Raw genomic sequence first — 20,047 nt, forward strand, 5'->3', positions numbered from 1 at the left:
TGGGAATCCTGTTGGTACTGAAGTGGGGAGGGCTGGAGAACAAGACTCTCCCCTTCTAAACCTGGGATGGGCTCCCATACTGTGCCAGAGACAGCCCCAGCCACTCCAGCAGTGGGTACGGGGCCATGGGGTCCCAGCAGTAACATCTCACCAATGGCCCCTGTGTTCCAAACTGTCTATAAGGAGGGATTACCATCCATAATTCCCAGAGGCATTATCACCAAATGGGGGTCCCCCACTGCAGAGGGGCTAGAACTGCCTCCACCTCCCCCAGAGCCTCACCAGTTGAAGCAGAGTGTAAGGCTGCCTCAGAAGCCCTCACCAAAGCAGGGGGTTCAGCAGGCTGTTTCTCCCTTGGGCACAGGTTCTTCCTTTCAGTGGCTGCTCTTGTTCCCCTCTCTCTGCATCCTCTGGAGCTTCTGGTCCCAATTCACAGCCACTAGGTCCTGAAGCTAGAAGTTCTTTGGCAGCCGTAATATGAGATAGAGCTCCAGGGCTAGCCTTGGCAGCCACCTTCCTCAAAACTTCTGAGAGGGCACTGCTGGGGCTGCTTAGAGGAACTGGGTTGGTCTGAGGTTCCCCTAAGCTGCCAGGTACATATCTTCTGCTCTGGCAGTGACCCCAGAGTTGCTGCTTTGCTTCTCTCATTATGCAGCCATGCTGGCTGCTGTTGAAAAAATGCCTGAAAAATGGCTACTTGCCCAGCGATAAGTAGCAGTAATCACCTCCACCTTCTGCTTGTCCAATCACCAAACCCCACCAGCACCCCACTGCCCAATGGCAGCAGTGATGGGCGAGGCATGCTCTGGTGTCTGAAAGAAGTATACAATGTCTCTCCTGTTCCCCATGCTGGGCAGCAGGAATGTGGGGAGGGACGAAGGCGGAAAAGAAAGAAACAGCCCCTTCCTCCTGAACACATGGTGAAAGAGAATAGGAGGGAGAAGTAGGGGGACTGCATGGAGCACTGTCCTACCTGCTCCTGGTTGAGATCTTCTCTCACCCCTGCGGGTGCCTCTGGTGCTCCTGGCTCCATCAAACTGGCACCCCAACTAGCGAATTGAGCATTAATCTAATTTAATGCCCATTCATGAAAGGTGCTAAATGTCACCTGGAAAGTGCTGAGTGCCCTATCCATCCATTGATGAGATGATGCCCCCAAGTAAGGATTCAGTAACTTGCAGGATTAGGCCCTTGGAGATTTCTGGATATGGGTTCATACTTTCCTAATAAATGTTATAACCATGTTGCTAAAAATCCAGGGTTCAATACAATGATATGAAAGACAGTGGAGATAAAAATATTTGTGTTAAATGGTTATTTCCTAATGTTTAATCTTAATTACTGCACGAGAAAGCCCAGTGCTGACATGAATAATAGTGTGTATTGAAGCATTTGAAGTAAATGGTAACTTGATGATGTTTGCAGTATCTTTTAAGAACAATTTTATGCATACGAAGTATTTTGCTAGCCTGCACAGTTTCCTGTACATTTGTAGAGATGGTGAAAATGCATCTATATGGGACCTTATATGTGGTGGGGAAAGAGCCTGTATTATATCTGCAGTAGTAAAACAGGACTTGCGGTCCTCCAGCAGATAGACATTGACTTTTTTTGCAACCCTCATTCTCCCCTCCCTGTTATTCCCACTGCATTGTTTATTGCTGTTACTCATTGTGTCTGGTCTACAGTTTAGAAAGTCTTTTTAATAATTTAAGCTATTTCTGGGTGCTTTATAAGTAATAACTAAGACTAAGATTTTGTTATGGTTATTTTTAGTAAAAGTCACAGACAGGTCAAGGGAATAAACGAGTTGGTGACCTGTCTGTGACTTTTACTAAAAATAATCGTACAAGCCATGGGGCAAAAGCACACTGCCCCGGCTGCAGCCTCCACCATGGGGTAAGGGTGCAGGGCCCAGCTGGAGAACCAGCTGCAAAGCAGACCCAGCTGTAGCCCCAGCTTCAGCCGCTGACATTTGAAGCTGAAGAAGTCACAGAGGTCCGGTAAAGTCATGGAATCGGTGACTCCCATGACCTCCATGACTAAATCGCAGCCTTAGTAATAACTAACAATTTGTAATTTCATTTGTATCTATTTCTCTGGGTATGGTTGCATTATATATTTGCTCAATGAGTCAAACCTTTACGGCATACAGTTTCTGAAAACAGTCCTCTTTGATTAGGTTCCTCCTATGAAACATGTGACTTTGAAACTGACCTGTGCAATATGATGCATGATGGGGACTTACAGACTGGATGGACTAGGAGAAATGGCCTGACCAACATGGGATCTCCACATTCTGACCACAATGGGAATAAAACTGGTAAGGGACACTGGAAAAAGCATTTGTATGATGAGAAATGAATCCCAGGGTGCACTCTGAGAGGGAACAATTCTTGCCGTCATAATTGATAGTAGCATAAAATCCAAGTTCACCGGGAAGCATTTATTCCTATGAAGATTTACATAATCATTTACTAGGACCCACTTAGCATTAGCTTTATCTCTTCCTGGCTGTCACTACTCTGTGAAACTTTGTTAATAGTAAAGTAATGACAATATTTTATGCTCCAGGTATACATACGTACCAAGACCCTTTTACTTTACCTTATTCTTGTATTTTTAATGTACTTTTAAAATATCTCCTTAAACTGTAATTGAACACTGTAAAATGATCTGGAAGGTGAGACCTGATCTTGTCTGTTATTTTAGATACAGTATATTCAGATACAGCTCTGTTTTTACTCACTGACTTTAAAAGCTCAGTAAATGAGAGTCTGGTAGAGTTGACTAGGATCAGGCTTAGGGCTCAATTGCATCATCAAGTCACAGCCCACTGTGGGGAGAAAATGGACCCCTCCAGCTGGAGCTCTGTGGAAGCCCTGGCAGACACAAAGATGCTTGGAATACAAGGAGAGTATGACCACTCCTATGTCCCTTGACAGGCTGAGGGAAGAGCTCCCCTGGGCAAGAGAGTGGGGCCAGACCATAGTTCTTCCCCCCTCTTTGTCTGTCTCTTCTGCAGTATTGGTAAGACTTTAGTTGTCCCTATGTTCAGGTGAGTGCAAGGACTATGACTGCACCTTTCTCCCTACCTCCTAGGGTGCTTCTTGACCATCTCCTCATGCACAGGGGTCAAGCACATTTAAGCCCAAAGTTTGTAGGCAGATACCGTTTAAATTTCCCAATACATATCCATGACAGTGCACTATGTAATGTTTTGCTCGTTTGTGTGGCTATCACCTGTAGGCAGCAGAGACACAGAAGAATAATTCTTAAGTCAGCTGATGACTTGGGCAGAGCAGACTTTGCTGGGGATATGTTCAACTTTTAAAGAGGAACTGCCTCACAGCTGACAATAAATATTTTTCTGAGATCTAACTTTACATTCCTATTCACTCACAAAATTTAACATACCATTTGGGGACTCCCAATTATGATATGTACCTTAGAATTGATTTAAGATGTTATTCCAGTCCTGGATCCTCTTAATTAGTGAATTCCCAGTTATATGGAGGGATGCTAAATCTGAATGGTGGTTTAATGCAGTTGATACATATCTAGGGATAAGAAATAAATCTCATATTGTATTTATTTAATGTGTTTTGCTTCTGTGGGGACATCATTATTTTTATTTAAAAGTTCACACTGAAGTCCACATGGTTTCTCTTAGTGATGGAGCCTCCCCTCACTCTCTACTCCACCTGTCCATCCCACCATGCACACACAACAGTTAAAGATAGAGGACCACAATTTAACTGGCCTTGTATGAGTTTGAGGAAAAAAAGGAGGGGAAAAGAAGATGGATGAGATTTTCCTTTCTCCTTCCTTGTGTCCATATGCAGGATTTAGTATAACTGCAATCCTCACGTTCAGGAAGAGCAAGAGCTCCATGAATCTAGCTTCACCTGCTGCACTTGATACACCATCTGCTTTGGAGTATCAAGGGTGGATGAAAAACAGGGTCACTGCCCTGTACCAGCCAGTAGAGCTGGCCCTGCATTGGGAGAAGCACATGTTGTCACCTTTCAAAGTAGCTTGTCCTTCTGAAAATATTGTATTGTGATGAGGCCAATTACTTTGGGAGCACCAATAGGATGATGCAACCTCCACACTGCCTCCAATAAGGCCAGTGCTTGTGTAGTTCTAGCTGGGACCATATTAAACTACCATTTTAGCAAATGTTGCACTGGAGCGCAAACACAGAGCATCCTTTTGATTTATATATATCTATATCTAGGAATATGCTTAATATATATATTGTGACAAGGTCAGGCCAGATGGCTATAGGAGAGTAATAGAAGGCAGATATATTAGCCCCAGGCTAAGTAGGTCCTTTTTCCCTGGGTAATGTAACAGGGAAGGTTCCAGAACAATCAGGAACCTTCTGAAGACAAGACAGGCTGATTAGAACACCTGTAGCCAATTAAGAAGCTGCTAAAATCAATTAAGGCAGGCTAATCAGGGCACCTGGGTTTAAAAAGGAGCTCCCTTCAGTTTGTGGTGTGCATGTGAGGAGCTGGGAGCAAGAGTCACTAGGAGCTGAGAGTGAGAACGCGGACTGTTGGAGGACTGAGGTGTACAAGCATTATCAGACACCAGAAGGAAGGTCCTGTGGTGAGGATAAAGAAGGTGTTGGGAGGCGGCCATGGGGAAGTTGCCCAGGGAGTTGTAGCTGTCGCACAGCTGTTCCAGGAGGCACTCTAGACAGCTGCATTCCACAGGGCCCTGGGCTGGAACCCGGAGTAGAGGGTGGGCCCGGGTTCCCCCTCAAATCCTCCCAACTCCAGGTCAGACACAGGAGGAGTCAATCTGGACTGTGAATTCAGAAAAAATGGCCAAGCTGAGGGCTGCCGTGAAGCTCCAAGGCGAGCAAATCCGCCAATAAGTGCAAGACCCACCAAGATAGAGCAGGAACTTTGTCACAACTGATGTTGGAAGTGGGATCTGGTGTCCACAGCGCAGCGGAAGAAGGAGGGTGTTTGGAAGGAAGAAAAAAAAAGGAAGAGGGTCTATTTTTATTTTTTTCACCACAATGGAGGAGGTAGTGCGGGCACTGATACAAGCCACGGCTGCCCAGCAGGAGGCTACTCGTGTCCACGCAGCCGCCCAACAGGAGGCAGGGCAGCTGCAGCAAGAGACTAATCACCTGCTGATGGACCAGGCTGCTCAAGGCTATGTTGCGGGAACTGGTAAACCAGGTAAAGGTCCTTACAGAGCTGAACCACGGCCATGATAGGACGCAGATCATGCAGGCCAGCAATTGGCTGCAGAACATGACGTGGGAGGCTGATGTAGAGGCATACCTCCTGGCCTTTGAGAGGACAGCCCTGCGGGAGGCTTGGCCCCAAGAACAGTGGTCTGGCATCCTCGCTCCATTCCTGTGTGGGGAGGCCCAGAAGGCCTACTATGATTTGCCTGAAGAGGCTGCGGCAGACTACCCCCAGCTAAAAGCAGAGATCCTGGCCAGATCTGGGGTAACGACCGCAGTGCGGATCCAGCGATATCATGAGTGGAGGTACCAGGAAAACAAAACCTCACGGTCCCAATTATATCGCCAGACCTTTGTTCCTGGGTAAGCCAGAACGAACCCTCCACCTACGACGAGGTTGTCGTGCTGGTAGAAAGACAAAGGATGGCGAGGGAGCTGACCTGACCAGTTAAGGAAGAAGCACCCCGGGTTAAACTAGCAGCACCAAGCCCTAGAGCTCAGGTGACTGGGCCACCAGGAGAACCCAGGTGGAAAAAGAGAGGGGCTGAAGGCCCACCAGAAGCCACAAAGAGTCGGAGCACTGAGAGGGAAGAGGTTCATGATGTTAGACTACCCAAACCAAGAGACGGGGGAATGCCTAGGGCTCCATACAGATGTTACGCCTGCAGGGAGTGGGGACACATAGCTGCACAGTGTCCTAATGCCGAGGAGCCTATGCAGTGAAACCTGGGGAACTGGGCAGACTCATGCTCCCTAATCCACCTTGTGGGGGTCTCACTAACCCCACATATGTACACTAGACCGGTGAAGCTAAATGGGGTAGAGACCACAGCACTGGTTGATTCAGGGAGTGCTATCATGCTTGTCTTGGGGAGTCTCGTGAAGCGTAGTCAACTGCTGTGGGCTAAGCATATGGGGATAACATGCGTCCATGGGACAGTTGGTTATTACCCCACCATCCCAGTAAAAATTGAGATTCGGGGACCACTACTGAGGTAGCAGCAGATGTAGTCCCTAAACTCACATACCCAGTGCTCCTAGGGAGGGACTTCCCAGGGTTTGGAGACTTACTCCCGGTAGGGGAATTGGAGAAAGAGGGAAGCCCTGAAAGTAGTGAGGCATCCACAGTAAACTGTCAACCCCCAACCTGCTCTGAAATATCCCCAGATTTGTTCTCCACTCCCAGATAGCATAGAAAGATGAAAAGGGAAAGAAGGGCAGCTAAGGCCTTGGGAACCCGAATACTGGCCCAAAGCCAGAGGGTCACTCTTGTAGGTAGGCGGACCCGAGCAGCTGAAAAGGAGGCCACCCAGGAGGGAGAAGCACCCGAGTCTGACCCACACCCTAATACCTCTGAACCAGTAGAGGCAACAGAGACTGGTCCTCTGGATCTCGAGCAGATTAGCCCGGGAGAGGAAATTTTGGATGGGACCAGGCTGAAGACTCAAGGTACGACAACATTAGGAAGGAGGTGACCGAAATAGATGGGATTTCCGTGGAAGGGAAAACCCAGGGACCAGGACCCTACTTCATAATGAAGAACAATCTCTTATACAGGGTTGCACCAGTACAGGGGCAGAAGGTACAGCAGATCCTAGTACCTCAAAAACACCAGAATGCTGTATTAAGTCTGGCCCATAGTCATCTTTTTGGGGGCATTTGGAGGTAGAGAAGACCCTGGCACAGGTCCTGTGACGATTCTTCTGGCCCGGAGTACATGAAGAAGTGCGGAGGCACTGTGCGTCCTGCCCGGAGTGTCAGCTGCACAGTCCCCGTCTCCACTTGAGGGCACCTTTAGTACCCCTTCCCATCATAGAGGTCCCCTTCAAGCAAATAGCCATGGATCTAGTGGGACCCCTGGAGAAGACAGCCCGGGGCCACCAATATATACTTGTCATTCTGGATTATGCTACTCGCTACCCAGAAGCCATCCCTCTGCAGAACATGGCCTCTAAAACGATAGCTAAAGAGTTGGTGGGGATCTTTGCCCAAGTGGCGCTACCAAAGGAGATATTAACAGACCAAGGTACCCCATTTATGTCAAAGCTAATGAAGGACCTCTGTACACTGCTCCATATACATACTCTGAGAACTTCAGTCTATCATCCGCAGACCGATGGGCTGGTAGAAAGGTTTAACCGAACCCTCAAGGCAATGATAAGGAAAGTGGTAAGTCGAGACGGGAAGGATTGGGATACCCTACTACCCTACCTTATGTTTGCAATCTGGGAGGTACCTCAGGCTTCAACTCGGTTTTCCCCCTTGGAATTATTATACAGATGCCACCCCCGTGGCATACTAGATATTGCAAAAGAAATCTGGGAAGAGGAACCCAATGAGGGAAGAAATATAATTGACCATGTGTTGCAGATGCGAGAACGGATAGCCCGGGTCACCCCTATTGTACGGGAACATTTGGAAAAGGCGCAGGAGGCCCAGCGAACCCATTACAATCACCAGGCAAAAGTCCAACAGTTCCAACCAGGGGATCGGGTGATGGTGTTGGTATCCACGGCAGAAAGCAAGCTTTTGGCCCAATGGCAGGGGCCCTGTGAGGTGGTTGAACCCGTGGGGGAAGTAACCTACAAGGTGCAGCAGCCAGGACGCCAGAAACAAGAACAAATTTATCATATTAACCTCTTAAAGCCTTGGCACGAACGAGAGGCTTGTGTAGTGGCCCAAGAGACCCCAATCCAGGGAAATAATATGCAAGAGCAGATCAGGATATCCACTGATCTGACACCAAACCAGAAGAAGGAGGTAACTGAGATGATCAACCGATACCAGGACGTGTTTTCAACCAAACCGGGCCGGACCACCGAAGCGTATCACCACATTATCACAGACCCTGGGGCAAAGGTAACTTTAAGGCCCTATCGGGTCCCAGCAGCAAAAAGGGAGGAGATCAAGGCAGAGGTAAAAAGGATGTTGGAGCTGGGAATCATTGAAGAGTCCCAAAGTCAGTGGTCAAGTCCGATTGTGTTGGTGCCCAAACCCGATGGCACCACTAGGTTTTGTAATGACTTTCGCTGGCTGAATGAGATATCCAAATTTGATGCATACCCCATACCCTTTATCGATGAGTTAGTTGACTGCCTGGGCAATGCCCAATTTTTGACCACCCTTGATTTAACAAAGGGATACTGGCAGATTCCCCTTGCCAAAGATGTGAACGAAAAGACAGCATTCTCTACACCAGAGGGTGTGTTTCAATATACTGTTCTTCCTTTTGGACTGCATGGGGCACCTGCCACCTTCCAGTGTTTTATGGACAAGCTCCTATGGCCCCATACCAGTTATGCAGCGGCCAAGCTGAGGGCTGCCGTGAAGCTCCAAGGTGAGCAAATCCACCAATAAGCACAAGACCCACCAAGGTAGAGCAGGAACTTTGTCAAAATATATAAAGCATATTCCTGAGCACCATTTCCTTAATGATTTTGAATTGTATCAATAAATCTAAGCTGTTCAGTCTACAGGCAATTTCCTTCGTTAGTGAAATAGGAAATCCATTTAATAATCATGACTTTAAATTTTTGATTGATAAACTTTTTCTGAGTTAATCTTGACTGTCCCCTGGCATTTTATACTTATTAATCAAGTAATCAATATGTTTATATGAGAGATGTTTTGGAAGCCTATTTTGAAAATCAGTTGGGATATTAAGAGGTGTGCTGTGTCATGTCTAAAGTCAGCAAAAGATCAGTGCACAGTAACTATAAGCAAGATATAGATCATTCTAAAAAAATTATAATCTGTTCATATCAAAATATGTAGCCTAAAAGACCTGCAAAATGAATGGTATGAAAGGAAGAAGAAGAAAATAGAGTTTTTATTGCTTTGAAATTGTTTTTAAACTGGTAAGAACATAGTGATTACTAGAGTCTAAGGCTTCAAAAGTGTCAGCCTTACTTTCTCTACTTCGCTTTAGAAGCGCAAAACTGAAACCTATGGAAGATGATGGCATATATATATATTTATATATGTAGTGGTTTCCCAAAAATCTGCATTCTGTGTGTCCTTAAGCTAACATCCCACATTTAAAAAAAGTGACCCATTTTATTACTGAGATTGGAAGTGGTTTTCTGGAACACTGTTAAGGAAACAGTTATCTGAGAGTTATACACAAGTGCTGGGTGAACCTCACTTAAGGCTTGCTCCAAAGGCCACTGAAATGAACAGAAGGACTCCCATTGACTTTAAGCTCTGTTACTAGAGGCCTGGTAACCTTTCCTATTAAGGTTACCTGACACTTCCCATTATAAGACCCTGTTTTCATTTGGTTATAATTTTGCCAAACTTTAGCTGTTTGGGTTGAATCATATCATGCTGGGCGTCTGCCTCAGGGTAACCATTTATGGAAAATTTTAACCAAACTGACTCAGTTATTTCTGAGAACCAGGCTAGGGGAAAATAGATTGTTTTGCTCAGGTTAAAAAAAAAATTTGATGATCTTTCTTTGAGTTGCTCAACTCCCCCACGCTTTGGAGCCGGGTCTTCAAACTTGACAGGGGGATGGCCTTTGTGCCAGGGATGTACTTTTTGACATCCCCATGAAAATCTGCCCAAATTTGGCCAAGTTACTGAGCCATTGAAGAATCATAGTTTACACATGCCGAGTGTGATGTTACTCGTTAATAGCTAAATTGCCCAAAAATTCCATCTGCACTGGGCATGCTCCTGCCAGCCTGGGACTGAGCAGAACTTTCCCTAAAGTTGAAGCTCTGTGCTCCTGCAGGCTGGGCCAGGCAGGGGAACAGAGCATAAAGATGATGTCTCCTGTGTTACCAATGGATGCTCCCTGCTGGGCTCAGAAAGTGTGGCAGAGGAAGCTACTTGATTCAAATGCAAAGGGGACAAAAGCCTGATGTGGGGGTAGAGGGGATGACACGGCCACTAACGGGAGGCTGTTGGCAAGGAGGAGAGGTAAAATGAGAACTGGGGTAGGGGGGACATTAGGACTGGGAATTCAGGTGGGGGGTACTGGGAGCTAGGGAGGGGAGACTAGGACTGGCCAGGCAAGGAGTCTGATCTGGGAATCAGTGTGGGGGGAGGAAGGAGATGTGGTGGGCGGGGAAGGGGGGAGACAGATCTGATGAAAAGCCAGGATGTGGGGAAAAAGCTGGGACGGATTGGATAAAGAGATGGGAACAAGGAGCCAGGGGAGGGAGGGAAGGGAGGGGAGACACTGACATTAGACGAGAAGCCTCTGAAGGGAAACTGGAACTAGGAACCAGGGGATGAGGGATGTGAGGGTGAATGGGGGTTGGGTGACTGGAGACCAGAGGAGGGGAGAGAGATTGTGTGAGGAGCCGTGAGGGGGGGAACATGGACTGGCTGGGCAAAGAGGACAGGCTACATCAGAAGAATGGAACTGTGATGAGGAGCCAGGGGAAGAGACAAGACTGATGTGGGGAGAGGTTGAAGGGGATTGGGAAGAAGGGGTCATGCTTGGGGGGCTGACTGTGGGGGATGGTTAGAAGAGTCTGTACTCACTAGAGTTCCATCCCTTCCAAAGCCTGGAAAGGAACCCGATATCCCTGAGTCTGTCTCTTCCTCTATTGTCAACAAATATTTGAAAAAAACTACTGACAAAGTTTTCCACCCTCACTAGTGCTGGTCCATGGAATTTCTATTTTTTTCAGTTTGCATTTTTACAAACCTAAAAAATTGTGCACAAAAATAAACGATGCTAAAAGAACATTATTACGGTTGCAAAGTAAAAGTCATGCACTCAAAAGTTAGGAAATGTTGGAATTAAGGTTATCTGTGCAACCTTAATTAGGCCCTGCTGTGCATATGCCTTATGATACAGTCTTTAATTACAACTATTTTTCCACAGGACTCCTGCCTCATTCTATGGACAAGATGGATTGTGCTCAAAGGGGTGGAGTGAAAATAAATTCATTAATGTTTATGAAGCACTCAGATACTATTGCAATATGCATCATAGAAAAGCCCCTGGGGGAGTTATTAATTCTGTCTTCAGAGCAGGGTTTTAGTGTATAGTTAATAAGGCTTGGGCCCTCACACTGAAAAGTGACTAGAATACAAAATATTGAATATCTGATTATTTTTTAACACAGTTTGTAATTTATACCACAAAAAATCCCAGAAAAAGTCCTCTTATAGATAAATCTCCTCAATGTAATTATTTATCTGTTATTTCCAATCAGTTACTAAATAATGTAATTTTTCTGGTATGTTCTATAGATTTGTTAGAATACCACTCGTTCTTAAACCTTCTATTTTATTCTTGCTCTTTTTAAAAATAGCCTATTTCCTCTTATTGTCCTCTGAAGTGGCCTCATCTCCTGCAACTTTAAGGAGCAGAGTTTTCCTCCCTACTGATAGCAAACACATTTGCCAGGTATTTTGACTGCACCTTCCTTTCATTATATTCTTGTCATTGTGATTTGCTGGAATAATCAGAACTTTTCTTTGTCCTAGATTGCATTTTACTATTGGATTGGTCAAATAAGGGGAATATTGATGGTGGGACTCCAAACACATTCTAATGGTCCTTTTAAAAACATCTGGCAAGAAGCAGGAGGGCTACAAAACCAATGGAGAGCAAATGTGATTACAATCAACAGCACTGAAAAATTTGAGGTTTGTAAATTGCTACAGTGTATATTTATAATGGGGAGATTAGTATATTGTGTGAAGATAAATATAAAAATTATTTTAAATCTGGAAAATAATGTGAATCAAAGAAAGGATAGTACACATTTTAGTTATTCAAGACCCATATAATTTATTATTGCTTGATCTTATCTTGTGGTGATGTGAAAGCTAAAAACTGAAATCCATTTAAAATGTGCTCAGATTTTATACAGAACAATCACTCTTATAACATTGTAAATAGGAACTTGTCCATAAAAATTACTTGTTTCGGAGCTCAGATTAGTTGTTTATTCTTTCATACCCCAAAGAAGTTAACTGTTTTGCTAGACTGGACCTTTTTTGTTTATTTATTGGCTGTGAACGTCTATAGAGATTTGCTAGGTGATTAAATATTTACAATATTTAGTCTAGCTTTGTGGCTTTGTTACAAGATATATTTATGCAGTGATTTCACTAGTTCTCAACTGCTGTAACCTTCTAAAAGTTCGCTCAATTAGTTTCAATATTTTCCTACGTTAATCTATGCAGACCACTAGCACAGTAAGGAATAGCATCATACCTACAAAATGACATCATACACAATGTATTCTCACTGTTCTGCAGAATACTGTTTTAAAAAATATCAGGGTAATTTTACTTCTAGCATGGTTATCATGAGGATCTGGCTATTATGTTTACCCTTCAGGTAAGGACCATCTGGTTATAAGAGCTCAGTAAGTCTCTGCCTTGTAATACTTCTGACCAAATGCCTCATTGTACAATATACTGTTACTGTCCATGGCAGTCATAATATCATTTGATGAGGTCTTTGCCCTTAGGCTGAAGAACATTCATCACTTCTTGACTTGTAAAAGTGGCTACTGTCCACTGGGTCCTACATTTTTCAAAGCAGTGTGTGCCTCCAATTTACTAAGGCACAACTCCCCAGGGCACATGTGCAGTGCATCTCTGAGTTTTTGGGCTTATCTGATATTATTGGATACCCAACAGTGTGCAACTTCATGCTGGAGATCAAGATCAAGCCTTACATTTGCTTTTCTATCTCCCATCCTTCTTTTCTGAGACTTTAAAAAAGGGGGGGGGGGAAATTGTTAATTGAATATGGAATCTTTTCTCTGTAATCATAACTGGTTGACTGGTTAGCAAACATTTTAACCTTCTGATAACTGTTCGGGGGAAGTCCCAGATGACTGGAAAAAGGCTAATGTAGTGCCAATCTTTAGAAAAGGGAAGAAGGAGGATCCTGGGAACTACAGGCCAGTCAGCCTCACCTCAGTCCCCGGAAAAATCATGGAGCAGGTCCTCAAAGAATCAATCCTGAAGCACTTACATGAGAGGAAAGTGATCAGGAACAGTCATCATGGATTCACCAAGGGAAGGTCATGCCTGACTAATCTAATCACCTTCTGTGATGAGATTACTGGTTCTGTGGATGAAGGGAAAGCAGTGGATGTATTGTTTCTTGACTTTAGCAAAGCTTTTGACACTCTCTCCCACAGTATTCTTGTCAGCAAGTTAAAGAAGTATGGGCTGGATGAATGCACTATAATGTGGGTAGAAAGTTGGCTAGATTGTCGGGCTCAACGGGTAGTGATCAATGGCTCCATGTCTAGTTGGCAGCCGGTGTCAAGTGGAGTGCCCCAGGGGTCGGTCCTGGGGCCGGTTTTGTTCAATATCTTCATAAATGATCTGGAGGATGGTGTGGATTGCACTCTCAGCAAATTTGCGGATGATACTAAACTAGGAGGAGTGGTAGATACTCTGGAGAGCAGGGATAGGACACAGAGGGACCTAGACAAATTGGAGGATTGGGCCAAAAGAAATCTGATGAGGTTCAATAAGGATAAGTGCAGGGTCCTGCACTTAGGACGGAAGAACCCAATGCACAGCTACAGACTAAGGACCGAATGGCTAGGCAGCAGTTCTGCGGAAAAGGACCTAGGGGTGACAGTGGACGAAAAGCTGGATATGAGTCAGCAGTGTGCCCTTGTTGCCAAGAAGGCCAATGGCATTTTGGGATGTATAAGTAGGGGCATAGCGAGCAGATCGAGGGACGTGATCGTTCCCCTCTATTTGACATTGGTGAGGCCTCATCTGGAGTACTGTGTCCAGTTTTGGGCCCCGCACTACAAGAAGGATGTGGATAAATTGGAGAGAGTCCAGCGAAGGGCAACAAAAATGATTAGGGGTCTGGAACACATGACTTATGAGGAGAGGCTGAGGGAACTGGGATTGTTTAGTCTGCAGAAGAGAAGAATGAGGGGGGATTTGATAGCTGCTTTCAACTGCCTGAGAGGTGGTTCCAGAGAGGATGGTTCTAGACTATTCTCAGTGGTAGAAGAGGACAGGACAAGGAGTAATGGTCTCAAGTTGCAGTGGGGGAGGTTTAGGTTGGATATTAGGAAAAACTTTTTCACTAAGAGGGTGGTGAAGCACTGGAATGCGTTACCTAGGGAGGTGGTAGAATCTCCTTCCTTAGAGGTTTTTAAGGTCAGGCTTGACAAAGCCCTGACTGGGATGATTTAATTGGGGATTGGTCTTGCTTTGAGCAGGGGGTTGGACTAGATGACCTCCTGGGTCCCTTCCAACCCTGATATTCTATGATTCTATGATACTGTTGAAATGTCACTGCTTTTAGGGCTCTTATCAGAGTGGCCAAGGATCTGAACAGGCACTGAGACTGAACGGTCAGCAGAGCCAGCCATAGGGATAAGCAGACTAAGAAATTGCTTATGGTCCCAAGAAATTAAGCCCCCCCATTCACTTTTTATTATAAGAACTTGCCTCTGTTAGTATTGTGTGTGTGTGTGGGGGGGGGGGAGTATTTCTGCTAAAGACCCCCAATGGGCTAGTTCCGGCACTGAAGTACCCTCTCATCCTTGGAAATGTTCCCTCCAGTTCCAAGGGGAAGCATATTGTCAGAATCTTGTGTGTGATCTTGCAGTGCACATGTCTTTCTGAACCTGTCCTGTGGATACTTAGGTGATCTCAGTCTCCAGGGCTGTCAAGATGGCATTTTTCAAGAGCACTGAACTTCTGCAAAAATGAAAGGTAGAAAAATAACCATTGTGATACAGTCAGTCAAAAGCCATATCGGCTTATTGCCAACTATAGGGAGCTCTGACGTATTGAGATCTGTACTGCTTTAAGCTGCCCATCACAGAATGAACTCAGCACATTCTTTGACTAGCAGAGCTCTTTCTTCAGTGTTTTTTCCCCATAGTTACTCTGGGTTGCAAGTCTTACATATTAAATAACATCCATTTTTTTTTGTGTGAGGCAGAGACTGCTCTGAATAAAAGTATTGGGATGGTAGACACTGTCCCTGTGATTCAGGCCTGTACTTGTCATTGCTTCTGTATTTGGTGTGTTAGGCTCCATTCTTGCAGTCTGATTGCACAGACAGGAATCTGCCTGCCTAGGAAGACTGTTGACTTCATTGGGATTCAGCATGTGCAGAGGATTCAGCCACACAAACCAGAGCTGCCAGTTACAGAAAAAGAGAACGTGCCATAATCTTAGCCATTGTAGTGCCTACAGGCTGGTGGCCACTGGCACTACATGATTAGCTAGCAATAATAGGTCTGGTAGGGAGGTATTCTGATGCGTTCATTGTTATAGTTATGGCAGCAAATGCTACTGCTAAGCTTAACAAAGCATTTCCATTATAATGATTTCCTCGGCCTTTTGGGCTGAATGTTTCCAGGCTTGGTCTCATGGAACAGTAAATATTTGTTGCTCAAATTTTGAGGGGAATCAGTTCAGATGTTATTGAGTTAAATGAATTGAGAGGGGGATACAGTTTTTGCCATTTGTGAAGAAGACCTTTATAACATTTTTAAAAAACAAAACGGTAGTGGAAGGTGTGAGGTAAGCATTTAACACTATCATTTTCCTCATGGAGTAGGAAACTCAAGCCAAGTTTGAGAGAGAAAAATACAGAATTGGCAATCTTGAAGTAGAAAGATTTAAAATTGGCATTGAACCTACTCTCTCTGAGGTCAATTGCGTCAAGCCCTTCACTAGTACATTTTCAGTAGTGATTTTTTTTCCCCTTTCCTCAGTTTTATATTAAGAAATAAGACAAGTTCCCTGCATGTCCCAAGCCAGTATCGAACATTGGGCAAATAGCAGAAAAGTTTTGTGTCAGAACAGTGGCAAGAAGGTAAAGGAAAGGAAATATGCAGGAACTGAACATGTACAGAATTCCACAAGCTTAAAAATTTGCCCATGCTGCTATTTATAAACCACTGCTGTAATGTTGGTTTTCCATTCATGTGCTTTATAATGCAGCAATGTGTTCAAACATATCAGAGTAATATATATCAATCTAAAATAATCCATTCACTGTATGAAAACAGTACATCTTTAAAAGATTCATAGGAATTTGGGACATATTTGACCCCATGGGAACCTTTGGTTATACCAATCATCAAGGCTGTTATTAAAGTACGGTGATGTACTATAACTGTTGGTGATCTATTGCTAACCTTTTTTGCCTTGCTAGGCTGCAGGGATGCTCTTGTAACATCTTGCACTGTGTTAAAAGTATTCTTCAAAAGATTCTGTGAAAGGAAGCTTGCAATCAAACTACCCAGGAAGTATACAGAATACCGCCTTAGACAGCTGAACTCTCAGCAAGGTTTTTCTTCTTTTTGCAATAGCTTCCTTTCATATGCATATGTTTAATACCTAGAGCTTCTGTTTCCTTTGAAATTATGCAGTGTTCACTATATCAGAGTCCACTGAGGTTATCTATTTCCCCAGAGAAGGCATCTGTCATGTCTTTAAAAAATAAGGGCCAGATTTAACCAGTTCCCATCAGGTATTTTGTGCAACTCCAGCAACACAAAGCATCTGTAAACCCAGCTAGGCCAGATGGTTAAAACAGCTTTATGGCTGCTTAGCCTTGCTGATGCAAAACAGTCAGAGTGTACTAGTGGATATGGCCCAAAAGTCATGAAGTGTCATGTGAGTCAACTGCTCTAGAAAGCACTCAATAGGTGCATTTAAGGGTATTCCCTTGTATGTGTGTGAGCGCACACACGCTGTTTTTATGCCCAATATCATCATCTATTATTAATTATTATTATTAGTCACAAAATTATGTGTGGGGGTGTTTAAGGGGGATAGCAGCAGTACAACATTTAATAGTACCCCGTATGGTAGTTTTGTAGAATATGGTTCTGAAACCGCCTCTGATTTTGCAAAACCAAAACAAGACATTACTGCTCTAGTATTACCCAAATCACGCAAGTTCAGCCCATCTCTACTCAGATTAGTCAAGGGGGTAAAATCAGGACAGTGGTTTAAATTGTTAAAAAGTGAGCCTATTGAATAACCAGTTAAATTCAACCACATACACAATACTAATTGTGAAATGGTCAAACATTTGTTTTATTATTTTATTTGTAAATTTTTAAACTAATATGTTTGTTTTATTTTCCAAGTTATGATCCTGAGCTGAATAACATTTTTGGAGGCATAATTAAAACCTTATAATAAATAAATAAGGGAAAAATTGAATATATGATTATAATTATATTATACATCATAACTCACCCAAGTTACATCATAACTCACCCAAGCTTTACTTGATATATTTAAACTTCTTTGTACAACATGTGTATACATGAAAAATGGTCATAAATAGAATTTCTGTTCCATGAAAAATTCTCACATTTCAAAGTTTATTTTCATTACAAATCAGAATGAAACATTGCAGTTAAAACATTTTCTGCCTTTTGATAATATTGAAACATAATATAGTATATAATAATATATACCCACACAATATATCAGAATATTTAAATAAAATTGGTCAGTTATCAATTATTAGATTAAAACTATTTCAATATAATTCAAAACAAAATGGAACAATGTTTTGATATTATCAAAATGAAACATCTTGACATTACTGAAATGAGAAAGTTATTCTCCCATAGAAAATTTTGTCAAGATAGATGTGTTCTTGAGAAATATATAGATTTTGATGAAACTATATGTTCTAACAGAAAACTGTTCCATCCGAATGCTTTTTGGCCAGCTCTAATATAAACTCACAAGATGGCACTGTTTCTGAACAACACTGTTATTTCTGAAGAGGCAGCTTCTCCATGTTTGGCTAGCTGCAGTTTTTCTGTAGCATTAATAAGGGAAAATACTCACTAGTTATCCTACTTTCCACAGTACTGCAGAGGCTGGGATATACACGACATGGCTAACTCAATGTAGTTTGGCAATTCAGCTATATGTTCAGCTTTGAACGTGTGCATATTTAGCATATTTAGCTTAGCATATTTTTAATACACAGCTTATTTGGGTACACATGATATAATATTGCCTATGTAGTTCAGATGTAGCCAGAAAAACTGAATGTGATTACAGTTTTGTTATTACAGTAGTTAATGTTGTTTCCCTGGAGCAAGGCAAGGAATAAATATAATGATCATATCTATGGTTCGGCAATGAAATCCTATGTGGTATTACCCCCAAATGTTTTGGAATACAGGTAGTACTCACTGGTGAAGACTATAATAATCTATGGCATAAATTAATTACAAAATATGGGTTTGGGGGCCTAATGTCTTTTTTATTAAGTTGTACAAGCCGTCCATAAAATTGTCTCTGAACTTTAAAACTAATACTGGAAGTTTTGCTGATTTAGTATTATCAATTTAACACTTAATAGTAAGACTAGACTGTGCTTTTAGATATAGCTCTGTAAGGGGAAGGTGTAGCATCACCACACCATAAGGAGCCCAGGGAACTGATTCAGTGTTGGAATTTCTTCCTTATCACCACTCCCACCTTGTTCCCATGGGGGAAAATAATCTTCTGTTGCCTCTTGCCCATAGTAAATTACTTCTTTTCCTACACCATAATCTCAATTCAGCTGCAGTGGCCCCCTCATGGTGGGGAGGCAGCAACACCTAGGTTCTACCCATTTCTTACCTCTCTCCAGCCACTCCCTGCTGACCTCTCTGGTGAAGGAGTACTGGATATGTAGCCCTACTCTCCCCACTTGGCCTGAGGTTAGGATGAGGGAAGGCTGCACAGGGGAAGTGTGATTGTGTGGTCTTATTCCCCTTATGTTCCTGGGTGGCCATATAGGCTGGATTACAATCTAGCCCTAAATCACTAACAGAAATGCAAGACATCTGTGCATAGCTCCAATGGTACAGTATAATTGATGGGAAAATATCTCCTTTAAGGTGTTAGTGATTAACATCTGATAACTTTTGGGCCCTTCCATTGACAAAAGTTTACAGGCTGGAATGGCATTAGTTGTCCTGCCACTGCTCCAGATCTCTGCCTGGTAAACTCCGAAAATGGGAAAAAAGCACACTTGCTATCCCCAGGCCCTGGTGGAAGGAGGGACTTGATAATCCCATACGTTTTTTTCTATCTTTTAACCACTATGATCCTAATTGACTTAGTTCCTCTGAAAGGAATACATTTTATTATGGTCTGTATGGGCCTTTTGGTTAAAGTCAATTTAGCTTTTGACCTGAAAGCATGATTAGGGTGTATATCCATGGCGACAAAAACCACAGTAGTGATCAAAAGCCAGGCTTGTTAATCCACTAAGATAATTTTTTTTGCATGACCTGGGCTTCTTTATTTCCAGTAGAAACTCTACAGTATATACTCTTGTGTGATTAGACTGTTAGTTCACATAATGTAACAACTTCAGGGATTCTGCAGAATACAGGTATCCTTTTTTTCCCCTTTTTATGTATGTGAGACAACATGAATGGCATTTCCTCCTAACTTGCTGCTAAACATCATGCAGGTTGTCATTCAAGGGACACTTGAGGCCTGGGGACCAGATGGTACCATTGCTATTGATGATATTTCTTTCAGTGGAGGATGTTTTCCAGCATTCGGTAAGAATCCTTTAACCACAAAAATAATTCTTTCCCCCTTAAGCCAAAAGAGAAAACGCAAAGTGGCCATTTTGTACTCAAAAGATTTCTCAACTACTTAATCATTTTCATGTGGCTTATATTTTATTCCTCCAAACTATCTGCTGTCAGATTTCATAAACACAACTACAAAGAAGGACAATAAATACTTTTAACAAATCTGGTGTATTATAAATGCCTCAGGAACTTTCTGCAGAAATACTACCACAAAATCTTCAATGGGCAGGAAAGACGTACTGTTCTTTGCCTGAGAATTCATGTTTTCATCCAGCTGAGGGAAAGC

At 43.2% G+C, this 20,047-nt stretch overlaps 1 protein-coding gene across 1 annotated transcript in view; it reads left to right on the forward strand.

The window, feature by feature from the left end:
* Positions 1–2,226: 2,226 nt before the first annotated feature.
* Positions 2,227–20,047, forward strand: part of MALRD1 (MAM and LDL receptor class A domain containing 1) — a gene marked incomplete at both ends in the record, with an annotated part of 444,317 nt that continues 426,496 nt past the window's right edge. Inside the window, 3 exons of the mRNA XM_084621129.1 lie at positions 2,227–2,323; positions 11,485–11,579; positions 19,632–19,725. Of these exons, the coding sequence (XP_084477255.1) occupies positions 2,227–2,323; positions 11,485–11,579; positions 19,632–19,725 (286 nt within the window). The remainder of the gene's footprint in view (positions 2,324–11,484; positions 11,580–19,631; positions 19,726–20,047) is intronic.

This window comes from Lepidochelys olivacea (genome assembly GCF_965140295.1).
Source record: "Lepidochelys olivacea isolate rLepOli2 genome assembly, chromosome: 2".
Classification (NCBI taxonomy): domain Eukaryota; kingdom Metazoa; phylum Chordata; order Testudines; family Cheloniidae; genus Lepidochelys; species Lepidochelys olivacea.